Below are 16993 nucleotides of genomic sequence, written 5' to 3'. Positions count from 1 at the left end.
TTCTGATGATTATTCATCTCAATCATCAACCAACACAGACATACTCAAAGCGCCTCCAAATTTTATAACTAAGATTTCCCCTTGTGCCTGTAGCTACACTGGCTCACTCACCCTTGACCAGAAGAAAACGATACTAAATATTACTCAGCGGTAGAATGTGACGGGATAAAAATATATCACAATCCATCTGCTCATCTGCCTTTACAGGTTGCTAAACATCAACTTCCCCCTATTGCGGTCACTGACTCCAATGCTCTGGATCTGGAATGATATCATTCAAAAATTACATCTATTTTAGGTCTTCGGTCCACCTGGCATACCTAGTATATCCGCGCCGCTATTTATATTATTACCTTCCTAAACTTTCAATTAGTTTTTTCGAATATAGAGGCTGCTTCACATAAACCATGATAGATGTCATATATGTCCTGCTATATCATATCTATAATATAATAGGTATATATAATAGCTAGCTGTGCCTGCGAGGAGTATGAGTATGGGTCTGAAATAAACAAAAAAATATTGTTATAGCCTAAATTACTTCTGATTACATCGGCTTTCTGCCAGTGAAAGTTTCTCCAAAATCGAACCAGTCCCTCCCGAAATTAGCCGGAACAAATAGACAGACAGACAAAAATTAAAAAAAAAATCTTCTGTGTGTAGTGTACCCAGTGGTCTTCTATACAAACAATGGAGTGTTAATTATGCTAACAGTTATTTTTAACTTTGCCCATTTAAAAATTTATAGGTCATGTTAAAAAACATTGACAAATAAATCTAATACAAGATTATAAGTAAAGATGAAAAAGCGATGAACAAAAAACAAAGCGACACATGAAATTTACTACTTTAACTGTAATTCTGAGGTGGGAAGAAGTAATTACTGGGTTTCTTGCCGGTTCTTCACAATAGAATCCATTTTCCGAACGGTTTATGAGTTTGATTTAAATTTTAATTTCTTAGTTACTAATATCTGCTAATAACAATAATCCAACAGTCAAATGTTCTTTTTTTTTCAGGCGTTTTAGGCATGTCCAATAGCCCGGTAATTAAAATAATTAATTATTTTATTACAGAAAAGACATAAATAAATCGTTAAGTAAAAATTGTTAGGTTTTATTTGTTTTAAAAAAAATGTATTGTTAGGCTTCTTTTTACGTCAGTTGAGTTATATATTGTTTTATAGTATTACTGTAATCGGAAGAGTATTCAATGGTAAGAAAAATAATCATTCGATTGTAGAATCCTTATTGTTATTACTTAAAATGGCGATGAAACCTAATATCGAGACTTGTTGAACGGTACAAAAATGAAGTGTTGTCTTTTGACGAGTACAATTATTTAATATGGCAGCACTAAGGTCAACTAATGTTTTTCGAAATATTTAATAACGTTATTCACTGAAATAATGTCTGTAAATAGTAATTTTTTTTGTTCGTCTTGATGAGACATGCGAAATATGAAAAAATGACCAGAATATAAAAAAAATATTTTATATCGAATTAATTTAAATATTTCATCATTTAAAATCTTTATAATCGTTGAGTAATTGTCATCGATACCAAAGAGTGGTTCAGAAAAAAATACTGTAGTTCTTTGAAGAAAGCAATCGAAATTTATTTTTGCCTTAGAAGCCTCCAACAATGTGATATAACTTAAACTTAAATTTGAAATGTAATAGCTCAGCCGAGTCCAGACATTAAATCCGCACTTCGTGGCTATGTGAGTTAATCAACTCATATACCAGCGGAATAGCGATAGCGAACCATCGGGTTTAAGCTTCATCTCGATAATGTCAAAGGTAGTGGCCTCTCTTGTCCGTAATAAACTTAAATCATTCAAATTGAATGTACATATTATTTATGTTAACTAGACGGTGTGCCATCTAGTACAGCAATAACAAAAGCTTCTTCGTAAAGCTTAATCAAGGATACAATAGATGTCGCTGTTTATTTTATAATATATTAAAAAGCAAGTAAAAGAAAGACAATTAACTATTTAATAACTTTACTGTATTATATTAAATTATTTTAAAGTAAAACTAATTAACAATATTTATAAATTGACCACAGAAGAAAAAGATGTATCATACACAATGATTATATTATTAATGGCAATAACCTAATGTCAAATCAGTGCTACTATTATCTGCCCCTTACCACTTTTATAGGCTTGCAATAAATTTAAAAGAAAATAAAGTTTTTTACAGATTTAACAAAATGATGATTATGAAAAGTATTTTAAAACAATTAAAATTATAATTTAAGCCAATTTAACATTAAACTTTACTAAAACCTACGTTGTAAAGTACGTGGAACATTTTTTATTTTTCTTAACTTTATAGTATACAGCTAATAGGTTTAGCTGTGTTTGCGTGCTTCATATTTTTTTTTCATTTTAGTACTATTCAATAGTTATTATTGTTAACGTCATAATAAAAACAGGGTAATTATTTTTCAGAGTATAACAACACCGCATTTAGTACCGTACGAATTGTCGGATTCTACACGACGCACGACCGCTATTAACGTCCGCGATAAGTTAACAAAACTCGTTGAAAATGCATACATCAAAATGGTAGAATCTCTGCAAATGTTTTTATTTCTTTTCAAATCTAAATACAGACGAAAATGGTCCTGGTTCTCTCCATTCCTATGTTCAGTGCTCATAGTGTTATTGTTTTGTCACGGAGTTCTAGCTAAGTGTAGTGATCATAACTGCCTAAATGGTGTGTGTAAAAATGATACTTGCGTGTGCTACGAGGGCTGGCAAGGTCCCCAGTGCCAGCATTGCGGCGGGAAAATAAAGTAAGTGCATCTTTTGTGATTTTTACTTACGAATTCCCATTGCTAGTTCAGTGACCTAATTGTCAGACGGCATGTCATCGAAGTAGATTTCGCGAAAACATCGATGCAGGATTATCCAATTATCTTCTTTGGCTTCTTTATTTCATCCTGACATTCTGCTTGAAGGTCGCATCTATCTATAAAACTATTACGATCATTTGTCAACGAATTATACGTATGCTTTTATATGTTCTCTAAGTAACATTGGAAGACCACAATACATTACACAGTCTATGTAGAGTGTACACAATACACGAACTATACGACACATCTTTATGAGTAAATAAAAAGATAAAGAAAATTTTATCAAGTAGAGCTGATATTTTTTTATTTAAGTATTATAGAGTCATTGTTGATATATGCAGTATGTTTTGTATATTTACAGATTATAAAAATGTTTCGTACATTTGTGACAGTGATACTAAGCTCTTATAATACCTCTTTGTCTTAATATCACTTTTTAATAATGCTTAAATTGTATACTTTTTAAATTATAGCTCAATTAGTAAATAACATAATAGTTTGTAGTATTGTTTTATAGTCAAACTCCTCACAACATTGAAGTATGTTGTCTATCAAAGTTTAAGAATTTAATTTAAGTATTAAATATTTCAAATTATAAAGATATAAGTCATATAACCTCTTTCTTACTAGGTACTTTATATGATACTCAAGCACTTATAAATAATTATAATAGTAGCATAATAAATATAATTCATAAGTTAATTAAGTAATTTATTGTGTATATCCTAGAATCAAAAGTTTATTATATTTTTAGATCATTTGATAGTGAACTATTGAAAGAATGAACAAATTTATAAATTGAATACTAGTAACATAATAATAAAGGCTATTGATTTGATTATTGCACACTATGTAGCCTACTTTACTATTAATGAACTATGTAATTAATATATAATTTGGTATATGAATATGATACCAAAATTGAAATACCTTACTGCTTCAGAAACATGGTTTTAATCCCTAGGTGGGCTGATAATCATATCAACGGTCTGAATACTCTGCCTTAATTGTCTTAAATGTGTTAGATTGTTGTTTTATAGATTATGCATGAGATGGTACAGAGATTGAACACACTATTGCACATACATTTTTGCTATAATCCGACAAATTTGCTCATCATTATAATACATACGCCAAATCTTAATTAAGAACATTTAAGGTCAAAAATTTGTCAAGAATCCCAACCCTATTTTTATTGTTGTAATATTATATTATATATAATGCTTTACTAATTGCAATTGAAATAGCGATATATTGAAATACAATATATGTCTGATAAAATGTATCTATTTCTGTACAGAGCAGTTGTTGTCACATATTAATGGTTCATGATTTCAGGATAACATCTTTTTTTAAACACAATGACTGTTGACAATATAATAAAATGATTCATTGTCAAACTGATTATATTTATGTCTAAATTAACATATTTTATTGTTACTATATTGTGTTTCGAATTAATGTTTAATATAATGTTTTAGTATATAATGGGATTAATGTGTGACTGTTTGTTGTAGACATTTTTTTATTCTGTTCACCGGCTCGGACAATGTTCTTAAACATAATCATTAGTTAGAAGGCTAATAAAAAACAACTACAATGCAAGGGTGATACACAAAAGCCGTGCCTCAATACATATTATTCAATACAAGATTATAAATCTATAAGTATTTCGTTCACATGATATTTACAACAACAAAAACAATAGCCTTCCCATAGTCTTCTCCTCAAAGGGATCTCCCTTTGCAGAGAATACTATGGGAACTGATTTCACTATGCTGTTCCAATGTGGGTTTGTAGAATACAGATGAGGCAGAATTTCTATGACATGAGACACATGTAGGTTTTCTCAGAATGTTTCCTTCACCACCAACCACTAGATTGCTTGTCTGGGTTTGAACCCGCAATCATTGGTCAAGATGCACGCATTCTAGCCACTAGACCATCTCCAGTCTCTCGGTCTGTCGACTGATATTACTCGGGGAAAATTAACTACTGATGTTTTTGTCATTTCTTTTTGATTTTGACCTTTCATTACTAAAATTAACCTACTGTGGGAGTCAGAGGTTACTAAAATTAATTTAGGTACATTGTGTCATTTGAAACTGTTAAACCAACAATGATTAGGAAAAAAATAGAAATATTGTTTAGTTATCGATAAGAGTTTTATGATGATTGTTTTTATTCAACAGATTAACCGAACCAACGGGTATAATAACCGACGGTCCGGGTAACTACAGCGTGAGTACACAATGTTCGTGGCTGATTGTACCCCCGCGGCTCGGGCCCAACCCTCCCGCGCTGCGTGTACGACTGGAAAGCTTCGCCACGGAATGTGGTTGGGACCATTTGTACGTGTACGACGGTGACAGCGTACGAGCGGAGCGTTTATTGGCTGTTTTTAGGTATGTATATTGTTTCTGTTACTTTTGCTAACAAAATGCCAGAGTCGTTTGGTACGACATGTAAAATGTACGCTTTGATGTGTACGCATTTGTTATAAAATACATATGACTGTATACAAATTTGAGTTAGTAAATTGACTACATCTCATATCTACTGTTTTAGTGATTCATCATTTCATAACACTTTGACTTTCTAAATGGTTGAGTCAATATTTTTACAATACTGTATACACCAATGATGTTCTAGTAAACAGATATGTTATTAACGCGCAAAAAGTGTAGACTAGAAAACGTCCTAATTGGAACGTTTGCCTTTAGTCGTTTTACGTAGTAATACGTTATAATACATCATAATTACGTAGTAATACGTTTTACCTAATTAAAACATCTAGTTATCCCTTTTACTTATTGTTTTTATCAAGCTATCCTTTTTACTTGTAACGAAATGTAAAATAAACGGTCCCAGGCGCGGCGCACTTTTTTCTGTTGTTTAGTATTGATATAACATATCTGTTTATTAGAATATCATTGGTATACACCTAGAAATTGCATCTATATAACTACAAACAGAACCGTCCGCAGATTTATTTATCATTACACAAACAGCTTCTCATCTTATATCGGGTTTAGTAGGTCTTTGGTCTGCAGTAAATAAAATGTTACAAGATTAAAATCATATAAACAACAGTTACCTTAAATATTAGAATGTTATTTGCGTGGAAATACAAGAAATGTTGCCATATAAAAAAAAATAACAAAAGAGGCGAATTAGATTTCATTATTTGAAAAAATAACATGCAAGTTCCATTTAAATATCTGTAATTAATAATGTTTTTTTGTTTATTTCAGTGGTGTGATAGATAATAAGGATTCCGGTTGGACTCGTCAAGTGATAGCTCGTTCCGGGAGCGTACTTTTACATTTCTTTTCGGACGATGCGTACGCGATGGAGGGCTTCAATGTAACGTACGCGGCGTACTCTTGCCCTTCGAACGATCATCGTACGAATTGTTCTAGTAAGTAATAAATGTTTTTGTGTGTACGTTTCATATATTAAAAAAAACGGGAAAGTCCCGAATTTTCTACTATAATATGCATATATTATACTTATAAACTTACCTTTTGAATCAATTTATTTATCGATGAAAACCGAAATGTTGTGTATTTTAAAAGATCTAATCGTAATGGCGGAAGGCGAATTTGTTTTATATGCATCTTAGCGTCCATTGTAGGTCTTTGAACTTATCTGCCAGAGTTACCTTGATCACGTATGCTATAACATTTATTAATGAGTTATCACAAGTTCAATATTTCAATCGAAGGCGTACAGACTAAACTAGCCTTAGTTAAACATACCCCATGCGGCATTTAGCTGCCTTCCTAAATAAAAATAAAATAAGTATGAGTTTATAAAATTGCTAATTAATTGTTAGGTTTCGAAACTGTGTGCTTGTAAGAAATAATTAGGTATATATGAGTTACTGCTTTTTTTGTCGTATATAATTGCAAAAGAATTACTACTGAGTCTACAAACGGCACTTATTTTTTACCTGTAAACTATATTATATATTATTTAAGACTGTCGTATTCGCTTCGCTACTTCAGAAATTTCTTTACATAATACACAAACAATAGGCAATCGATAAAACAAAAGAAATACATTTATATTAAAGTCACTTAGTGGAAGTTGCCGTTTATCATCATATACCTCATTGTTTTAAAAAATGGTTTATATTTGACGACCTCGGTGGTCGAGTGGTGTGTACACCGGTTTTCTTGGATACGCCACTCCGAGGTCCCGGGTTCGATTCCCGGCCGAGTCAATGTAGATTATTATTAGATTTCTATGTTGTCTTGGTTCTGGGTGTTTGTGGTGCCGTCGTTACTTCTGATTTTCCATAACATGACACAAGTGCTTTAGCTACTTCCATTTGGATCAGAGTAATGTATGTGATATTGTCGCTTATTTATTTATAAATATGACATGACAAAAAAATAAACCTTATGGTAAACAGTTATACTTAGTAAAGTTATGTCCCGGCTAGGGCTTTGGCTTTTTATAACGCGTGCATCTTAACCGATGATTTCGGGTTCAAACCCAGGCAAGCACCACTGAATATATATGTGCTTAATTTGTGTCTATAATTCGTTTTGTGCTCGGCGGTGAAGGAAAATATCGTGAGGAAACCTGCATGTGTCTTATTTCATAGAAATTTTGCCACATGTGCATTCCTCTAACCCGCATTAGAACACCATGATGGAATATACTATATCGTGCATGTATTATGCATGTATAAAACTTCTTCATTAATCAATATATCTATTAAAGAAAATCCCATCAAAATCCGTTGTGTAATTTTAAAGATCAAAACACTCATAGGGACAAACAGCAATAAGTACATTTTTTTTATACAATGTAATAATAATATGAATATAGATTAAAAAAGGATATATTTATTAGTATTGTATGTCGTTGACTGTTTCGTTCGCAAAATATAAAATAAAGGAAAAAGCCTGTTATGCCTGAATGTGATGAATTCGTTAACAGCGGATTATGCGCTTTCAACAGACATTGTGCACTCTTGAGGCTTCGAACCGTCAACCCTTTCGATAAAACGTCGAAGGGTCTTCGAGGGTTTGCATTACACGGTCTAAAATATTTATACATATGTCATTCAATATTACCGTACCAAATTCATCTGGAAGTCGAGATGGCCCAGTGGTTAGAACGCGTGCATCTTAACCGATGATTGCGGGTTCAAACCCAGGCAAGCACCGCTGATTCATGTGCTTAATTTGTCTTTATAATTCATCTCGTGCTCATCGGTGAAGGAAAAAATCGTGAGGAAACCTAAATGTGACAAATTTCATAGAAATTCTGCCACATTTGCATTCCACCAACCCGCATTAGAACAGCGTGGTGGAATATGTTCCAAACCTTCTCCTCAAAGGGAGAGGAGGCCTTTAGCCCAGCAGTGGGAATTTACAGGCTGTTGTTGTTGTTGTTGTTGAAATTCATCTGGATGAAAAAAAACAAAATCGAAAACAAGCGGTCTCTAGAATTCTGTATATGAATTTATAGTTTTACATAATATGTGGTTCATGTATGTTATTGGTCATTGAGTTTAATTGGATTGTTATATTTGTTGCAGATCACGGCGAGTGCGATGAGGGCTCGTGTAGATGTGATCCGAACTGGGTCGGCGTTGCGTGTGATCAGCCCTTATGTCCAAGTGAGTCGGCATAGTTGTCTGATGTTAAAGGCATAATTCTTATTGTATATCTAAATATTTTATTTATTTATCGAGTGACAGAATTCGCAGAATTCGAAAGAACTAGCGAAAGAAATGGAAAATTATATTTGTGTCTTTCAAATTAAAAATATACATTAGTGTTGTAGGTAATATAATGTATTATTTATGAATTATGTTGTATTTCATTTGATGTGTTAGTTTTTACGACTAGTTCCTGTGAGAGGATTGTGCTTGTGTGAGGTCTGTGTGTTTCATATATTATAATTCGACTGTAAATTTGGTTCAATCTTATTGTATCTGCTCGCATAAGAAATATAACATCTTTATTCCAGAGCATAGTGGCTCAGTGGTGCCTGTGTCTGGAAGTGGATTACTTAGAGTGTAATACTTAATACATATTAATACCTGTTGACTTCCAGGCAGGATATATTAATTTAATAATTGTATTAACTTAAAAATTGACTAACATGACTGTATCTTTTTAAATGTTGAAAAAGAGTAACTACTGAGTTTCTTGCCGGTTCTTCTCGGTAGAATCTACTTTCCGAACCGGTGGTAGCTTCACTTAATTGTTAAATGACGATTCAAAAGTGCTTGTAAGAGCCCACTTGAATAAAGTATACTTTGATTTTGATTAAAAAAGTAAAAAAGTAAAGTAACAGCCTGTAAATTTCCCACTGCTGGGCTAATGGCCTCCTCTTCCATTAAGGAGAGGGTTTGGAACATATTCCACCACGCTGTTCCAATGCGGGTTGGTGGAATGCACATGTGGCAGAATTTCGATGAAATTAGACACATGTAGGTTTCCTCACGATGTTTTTCTTCACCGCCGAGCACGAGATGAATTATAAACACAAATTAAGCACATATATATAGTGGTGCTTGCCTGGGTTTGAACCCGAAATCATCGGTTAAGATGCACGTGTTCTTACCACTGGGCCATCTCGGCTCATTTTGATTATGATTTTAATAAAATGTTAATGCGATGAATGATCAATAGAAGAACTCTCTAAATTTGTAAGATCTGTGTTTTTTTGTTTTTGTTTTTATGGAATAGGTTGGCGGACGAGCATATGGGCCACCTGATGGTAAGTGGTCACCATTACCCATAGACAATGACGCTGTAAGAAATATTAACAATTCCTTACATCTTCAATGTGCCACCAACCTTGGGAACTAAGATGTTATGTCCCTTGTGCCTGTAGTTACACTGGCTCACTCACCCTTCAGACCGGAACACAACAATACTGAGTACTGTTATTTGGCGGTAGAATAACTGGTGAGGGGTTGGTACCTACCCAGACGGCCCTACCACCAAGTAAAGTGAATAATGTGGTGTATCAGACGACTGTAACGCGGCGAGTGGCGGCGGCGTGTGCACGGCGGGCGGGTGCGTGTGCGCGGCGGGGCGGGGCGGGGGCGCGTGCGGCGCGGCGGGCGGCGCCGCGTGGCGGTGGGCGTGGCGCGAGGAGGGCGAGGGGGGCGCGCGCCCCCGCGGCGCTCCGCCCCCCGCCGCCGGCCACGCGCTCGTGCCGCTCGGCGCGCACCTGCTGCGTGTCGGTGGAGAGACCTTCGCCGACGCGCCCTTCCTGCACAGGTAGGTCGGATCCCAGGGTACTACACTGCGTTAGCTGAGCCGCAATAAACTGCGGCGGCGAGACCTTCGCCGACGCGCCCTTCCTGCACAGGTGGGCCGGATCCCAGTGTACTACACGGCGTTAACTAAGCCGCAATGAACTGTAACTTATTTAATGCTATGTATTAATCAAATATAGTATAGATGGCGACAGTTAATACATATAAAATATAAAAACAACAGCCTCTTAAGATTTCCATTGCTGGGTTGAAGCCTCTACCTTTGAGGTTTGGAGTAAATTCCACCACGCTGTTGCGATGTGAATTCAAAGTCAAAATGAAATAGTCATGTGACAGAATTTCCATGACACACGTCAAACACAACATGATTTATAAACATAAATTAAAGCCAAAAATATTCAGTGGTGCTTGCCTAGGATTGAAAGTAAACATGTTTGTATATTTTTTTACATGCTATAGTTCATAGTCCAACTTTTGTTTTCTTTTCAGATATAAAACAGAGGAAAATGAGTGGATAGCGATGGAAGCGAGAGGGGAGGTCCCGTTGCCCCGTTTTGCCCATTCGGCCGTCATCCACGGCAACGAGCTGATAGTCTACGGTGGTGTGGTAGCCTCGGACGAGCCAGAGAGGGGGTGAGTCATCTAGTGAATAGAAAGATGGTTTGCTAAATGTTAGTCTCCGTTACCTAAATGTGAGCTTAAAGTCGAGATGGCCCAGAGTGATTGCGGGTTTAAACCCAGGCAAGCACCGCAGATTCATGTGCTTAATTTGTCTTTATAATTCATCTCGTGCTCAGCGGTGAAGGAAAACATCGTGAGGAAACCTGCATGTGATAAATTTCATTGAAATTCTGCCACATGTGTATTCCACCAATCCGCATTGGAACAGCGTGGTGGAATATGTTCCAAACCTTCTCTTCAAAGGGAGAGGAGGCCCAGCAGTGGGAATTTACAGGCTGTTGTTGAGCTTAAAGTAATATAGCCAAAGATTTGATGCTTATATGAAATTTTGGTAACCCGAAATGTTCAAATGAAATTTAAGAGCATAACAAACTGATTCCCGTCACGTTACAAATTTGAATAAAGCGATGTTAACTGTTGATATGTAAAGATAAAGTAAACCTCGTATTCATTACAAGTGGGCTGCATAACAATAGAAAAGAATATTATTTTATATTCTGTTAATTAATCAATTCCATTAATTTATTATATTTAAATCATCTCACTGATACGTTAACACTACATAAAATAAATCGTAGATCTTGATAAAATTTCCATTTAAGATTTCAAATTAACATGGTTATTTTTATTATTAAAGTTAATAAATTTTTTTACGAGACACGTGAACAAGACTTTCGTAGACAATGTCGATATATCGAGGTCAACCGAACATAAATAAAAAAACATGATAAATATCCCGAAATTAATAACTTTAATAAAATTTCTATTGTTATTTTATTTATGTGTATTGTCGATAAGATGAATGCATTATACAATTACATACATATTAACAATTTATATTTAAATCATCTCACTGATATGTTAACATTACATAAAATAATTGAAATAATAGATCTTGATAAAGTTACCATTGTTATTTCATTAAAATTGATGAGGCCTGTTTTGATGCGTCTCATTGTTCTGTGGTGTAATCTATAGCTTTAACTCGCAGGGGCGGGCTGGCGGGGTTGGAGGGGCGCGCGGGGGAGGTGACGAACGAAGTGTGGCGCGCGCGCATCGACGCCGCGCACGCCGATTGGCGCAACGCCACGCCCTCAGCCTGCTCGCCGCACCGCCCCGCGCCCCTCAAGCACTGCGGTGAGATCACACTGCTCTACGACACTAGATGGCGCCCTGGCTTCAGGCCTTGGAGCTGAAGTTGGCTTCATACAAAGTTTCATCAAATTCGATTAAGTAATTTGGTCGAAAAAATGCAACATAAAGACAGTGTTACATTCGCATTAATATTATTAGTATTGATTACTCTGATTTACTTGGTGGTAGGGCTTTGTGCAAGCCCGTCTGGGTAAGTACCACCCACTCATCAGTTATTCTACCGCCAAATAACAGTACTCAGTATTGTTGTGTTCCGGTTTGAAGGGTGAGTGAGCCAGTGTAACTACAGGCACAAGGGACGTAACATCTTAGTTCCCAAGGTTGGTGGCACATTGACGATGTAAGGAATAGTTAATATTTCTTACAGCGTCATTGTCTATGGGTGATGGTGACCACTTACCATCAGGTGGCCCATATGCTCGAACGCCAGCCTATAACCATAAAAAAAAATGTAGAGGCGGATAGTAAAATAGTACAGGTCTTTACTGGTAATCAAAATTTAAATCTTAATTTCGAAGTTATTCATCTTCGAAGGCCAAGGATAACGTTATCAAGTTTATTGATTAACGGATATCCAGTTACATTTTGACTCAAGTCTGCCTATCAATAAAGTCACCTTACCTTTACTTACTTTTTCTTTTATCGGAGAAGAAACCTGTGTTTGTGTTTAAACTTATATTTAAATAACATTTTATAATGCAGCTTATCTGAAGACTAATATAGTTTTTAGATAGATTTTCATTATTTTTATATAATAATTTCACTATATATGTGTATAAATAATGATAGTATCGAATTGTTTTCAGGCGGTCTCCACTTATCAGGTCACACAGCAGTGATGGTGCAAATGGGCCCCACGAAGAAACCGGTCATGTTAGTGTTTTTTGGACATTCACCGTATTACGGATACCTGCATCTCGTCCAGGTCGGTTTACTACTTCTTTACGTTGATTTTGGGTTGCCTGTGCCATTTCTTGTAAATTGTTCTGTTGAATTAAAATAAATATCGCAAAGCGAAATGCAACGGCTCAAAGTCCGTCTAGCGATGTAAAATGTCGCTAGCCTGGTCCAAATACCTCTTGCTATTGTCAACCAGACTCAAAGCTTAATTTGATTAGTAATTCCTTAAAAAGAAGCATTGCTTGTGCTGCTTGTTCTTTCTGTGTGTTATAGAGTTGGGCATAATAGTTCGCAACTGAGATCGATCGGTTTAGTTCGCCGAACCTAAACGAACTAGTTCGCTCTTTTAGTTCTTCAGCTCCCAGCTGCTTACCGACTACCGAGCATCTGGGAACTGAGGTCAGATGATCTAAAACAGCGATCTGACTCATATTGACTCAAAAAAGGGCAGATCGTTCGCTCGTTTTGATACTGTATTTACTGTGACAATAATAATAATTAATATTTTCGACTTAAAATAAAAGCTAAATGAAATGAATATTCGTGAAATATATTATATTTATTGCAAACAAATAGGTTTATTATTTAGATAGTAATTAAAAGCTCTAATGTTTTAGTATTTTTGCTTTTATTTTTTTTTTTATTAAATTTCAAAATAATCAACGAAAACTTATACATATTCTCTTTCTTGACAAGCATGTAAAAGTCAAACGAAAATAATCAAATTTTAATATTCACCACATTAAATTATTTATATTAAAGACTTTTTAGAAATTATCAACAATGAGCGAGTGTCATGTAAAATACCGCGCGAGCGAGCGAGACAACATTAGTTTGTTTGGCGCAACCTTTCCTCGCTCAGCAACGAACTAACGAACTACGCGTAGTTCATCTGTGGGAGCGACTCTTTCGAACTAGTTCGTTCGCGAACTACACAACTCTAGTGTGTTAATATGCGTGCGCGTGCGCAGGAGTACTACGTGGAGGAGGGGTGGTGGGGCGCGGCGGCGACGCGCGGCGCGGCGGCGCGCGGCGGGTTCGCGCACTCGGCCGCCTACGACGCGCTGTCGGCGCGCGTCTACGTGCACGCCGGCCTCGTGTCCGAGTCGGAGGCCACGCAGGTACGGCCCTTGCATACTAGATTGCGGGTTCAAATCCAGGTTTGTGTTTGTAATTAATTTCGAACTCGGCGGTAAAAAAACATCGTAAGGAAACCTGCATGTGTCTCATCATCATCATCATCATCAGCCTATTTTTGTCCACTGCTGGACATAGGCAGAGGCCTAATGGGATAGATGGCATAATGGTAATAAATAGGGAAAAATAGACTGGGAGAGCCCAGTGCAAGCCACTGTGGTCTTTCTCCGGCTATTCTATGAAATTAGACACATGCTTTCTCTTAGCCGGAGAAAGCATGTGTCTAATTTCATAGAAATTTGTCACATGTGTATTCTACCAACCGAACGTTTCAAACCTTTTCCTCAAAGGGAGAGGGGGCCTTGGCCCAGCAGTGGGAAATTTACAGGCTGTTGTTGTTGTTACTAGTAGATGAAAATGGAATATCGTGATGAATTCATGAAGCTAACTAAATCCTTGACTATGAGGATGGTATTTTAAGAAGAACGTAATAGTCGTTTGGGAATTTGTTGTGGGGAGAGGTGATCGTATTTTCAGTGTCATGACTATGAGTTAATTATGCCAGTGTTGCTTACATTCTTAACGTAGATGTAAATACACTATCCGTTAAAAATTCTACTCGCTAATCTGTTTCGTAGCTTTTAATAGATCACCTGTTTTAGACACATATAGTACGACACAAAATAGATGTAGCATCGGAAAATGCAATGGAATGAAAATAAAACCGATTACTGCCGATTTACACGACCAATAGAAATAGCTCCCTATCGCGCCATTCGACGCTATTCGTCGCTATAGATTCACACGTCAGACAAAGCAAGTGCATGTAAATCGACACGTCAAATTGACGAATATATTAGGTCATGTGATATTACAAGTTATCACATTTGTGCAAAGATCATATTCGCGTGAGAAATAAATATTGATAATTTGGGATAGCGTACTCAATTCGGATGTGATCGGTTTTACGAATTTTGCCGATGCGACATCTAAATTGTGTCCTATTATAGTTTGCGGGTATGCAACGTTTGTATGTTTTTATATTCATACTAGCGACCCGCCCCGGCTTCGCACGGGTGCAATACTGATACTAAACATACTACAGAATTTGTTTGCTTACGACATCACATTATAAACTTCTACAATTATACGTTTTGGCATGTGCACCGTATATACATTCATGTCCACGTAGTAGAAAAATTACAAACAGACGACGATGTCCGCGCGGCATGGGAAATTTGCAAAACGCAACGCAACATACACCCGATCGAATACCAGTATAAGCTGACCCCCAATTCATATCAACAACCATATCAGAAAGAGCTCAACTTAAGTTGGACGCTTATATTTCCAAAACTTTGTATTATTTGCGTATGAAAAGTAGCCTAAGTTACGCCTTAGTACATTACCTACCCGCCAATGAAAGTCCTGTTCAAATCGGCCCAACCGTTCCAGAGATTACCCGGAACAAACAGACAGACAGACAGACCGACAGACAGACAAAAATTCTAAAAATGTGTGTTTTGGTATGTGTACCGTATATAAAGACAAATGCATGTAGCAGAAAGCGGTTATTTTAATAATACAAACAGACACTCCGATTTTATTTATTTGTATGGATGTATCTGCCAATGTGTGTATGTGTGTGTGTGTATGTATGTATGTATGTGTTGCGTGTGTGGCAGGCGCCGTCCGCCGCGCTGTTCGAATACGAGGTGGAGACGCGCATCTGGCGGCCTCTGCCGTCCTCGCCCACGCCGAGGTATCTGCATACCGCGCTCTTTGTGTCCCCTGGTGAGTCCTTCGAATTTTGAATTATAGTACAGACAGAAAAAAAAAAAAATTGGTAAAAAACGCATATTATTCCATACAAGATTTTGTAGATGATAAAAAGGCGTGGAATTAATACCCGTTGACTTCCAGGCAGGATATATTAATATAAATAATTGTATTAACTAACATGACTGTATTTTTTTATGGTGAAAAAAAGTAACTACTGAGTTTCTTGACGGTTCTTCTCGGTAGAATTTACTTTCCGAACCGGTGGTAGCTTCACTTCATTGTTAAATGACGATTCAAAAGTGCTTGTAAAAGCCCACTTGAATAAAGTTTATTTTGATTTTGAGTACAGACAGTAAAAAAAGTAATTTAAATTAATTTGTTTTGTTGATTATATTACTAGATGGTCTATTATGCAGTATTGAAAATAAACTGTACTACCATTACTACAAGTTAATCTGTTATTATAAGTCAAATATTGTATTACGAGAATTTAATAATGTTTACATGAAAATGACATTATTAGTAAATTTTAAACGGATTTTTTATCTATCTATTTTTTTAATCCAAAACCTAATTGATCTGACCTGGAAATATCGACGCAGGATCTTGGGATCTGGTGCTTTCTATCAAGTCACTAGACAGACGAGGCAGGCAATAATAACATGGTGCTTGATAATGTGTATATGAAAAAGAAATTATTAGTAAATTTTAAACGGATTTTTTATCTATGTATTTTTTTACCCGAAGCCTAATTGATCTGACCTGGAAATATCGACGCAGGATCTTGGGATCTGGTGCTTTCTATCAAGTCCCTAGACGAGGCAGGCAATAATAACATGGTGCTTGGTTTGGTAATAACATGGTGCTTGGTTTGGTAATAACATGGTGCTTGGTTTGGTTGCAGGCATGATGCTGGTTTTCGGCGGCAACGCGCACAACGACAGCGCGAGTGCGGCCGCCGCCGCCCCCGCCGCCGGGCGCTGCTACGCAGCCGCCGCGCACCTCTACCACGCGCGGTCAGTGCTACGACACGCCAGTGCTACGACACGCTACGTGTCGCTATTGACACAGCATTCGACGACCTCCATGGTCTTTTTTTTTTATAAATAATAAATATGAGACAACATCACATACATTACTCTGATACCAATGTAAGTAGCTGAAGCACTTGTGTTATGGAAATCAGAAGTAACGACGGTATTACATACACCCA

General features: G+C 36.4%; 1 protein-coding gene across 1 annotated transcript in view; it reads left to right on the top strand.

Moving 5' to 3' along the window:
* The first annotated feature begins 2467 nt into the window (after window positions 1-2467).
* Window positions 2468-16993, top strand: part of LOC124539863 (attractin) — a 31472-nt gene continuing 16946 nt past the window's right edge. The window contains exons 1-11 of the mRNA XM_047117220.1: window positions 2468-2807; window positions 5063-5275; window positions 6125-6291; window positions 8428-8508; window positions 9874-10126; window positions 10615-10758; window positions 11798-11943; window positions 12768-12886; window positions 13833-13982; window positions 15684-15792; window positions 16685-16796. Coding sequence (XP_046973176.1) covers window positions 2575-2807; window positions 5063-5275; window positions 6125-6291; window positions 8428-8508; window positions 9874-10126; window positions 10615-10758; window positions 11798-11943; window positions 12768-12886; window positions 13833-13982; window positions 15684-15792; window positions 16685-16796 — 1727 coding nt within the window. The 5' untranslated portion in view covers window positions 2468-2574. The remainder of the gene's footprint in view (window positions 2808-5062; window positions 5276-6124; window positions 6292-8427; window positions 8509-9873; window positions 10127-10614; window positions 10759-11797; window positions 11944-12767; window positions 12887-13832; window positions 13983-15683; window positions 15793-16684; window positions 16797-16993) is intronic.

This window comes from Vanessa cardui, chromosome 23 (genome assembly GCF_905220365.1).
Source record: "Vanessa cardui chromosome 23, ilVanCard2.1, whole genome shotgun sequence".
Lineage (NCBI taxonomy): Eukaryota > Metazoa > Arthropoda > Insecta > Lepidoptera > Nymphalidae > Vanessa > Vanessa cardui.
Note: the sequence above shows the minus strand (reverse complement) of the source record. Positions and strands in the feature narration are given on the sequence as shown.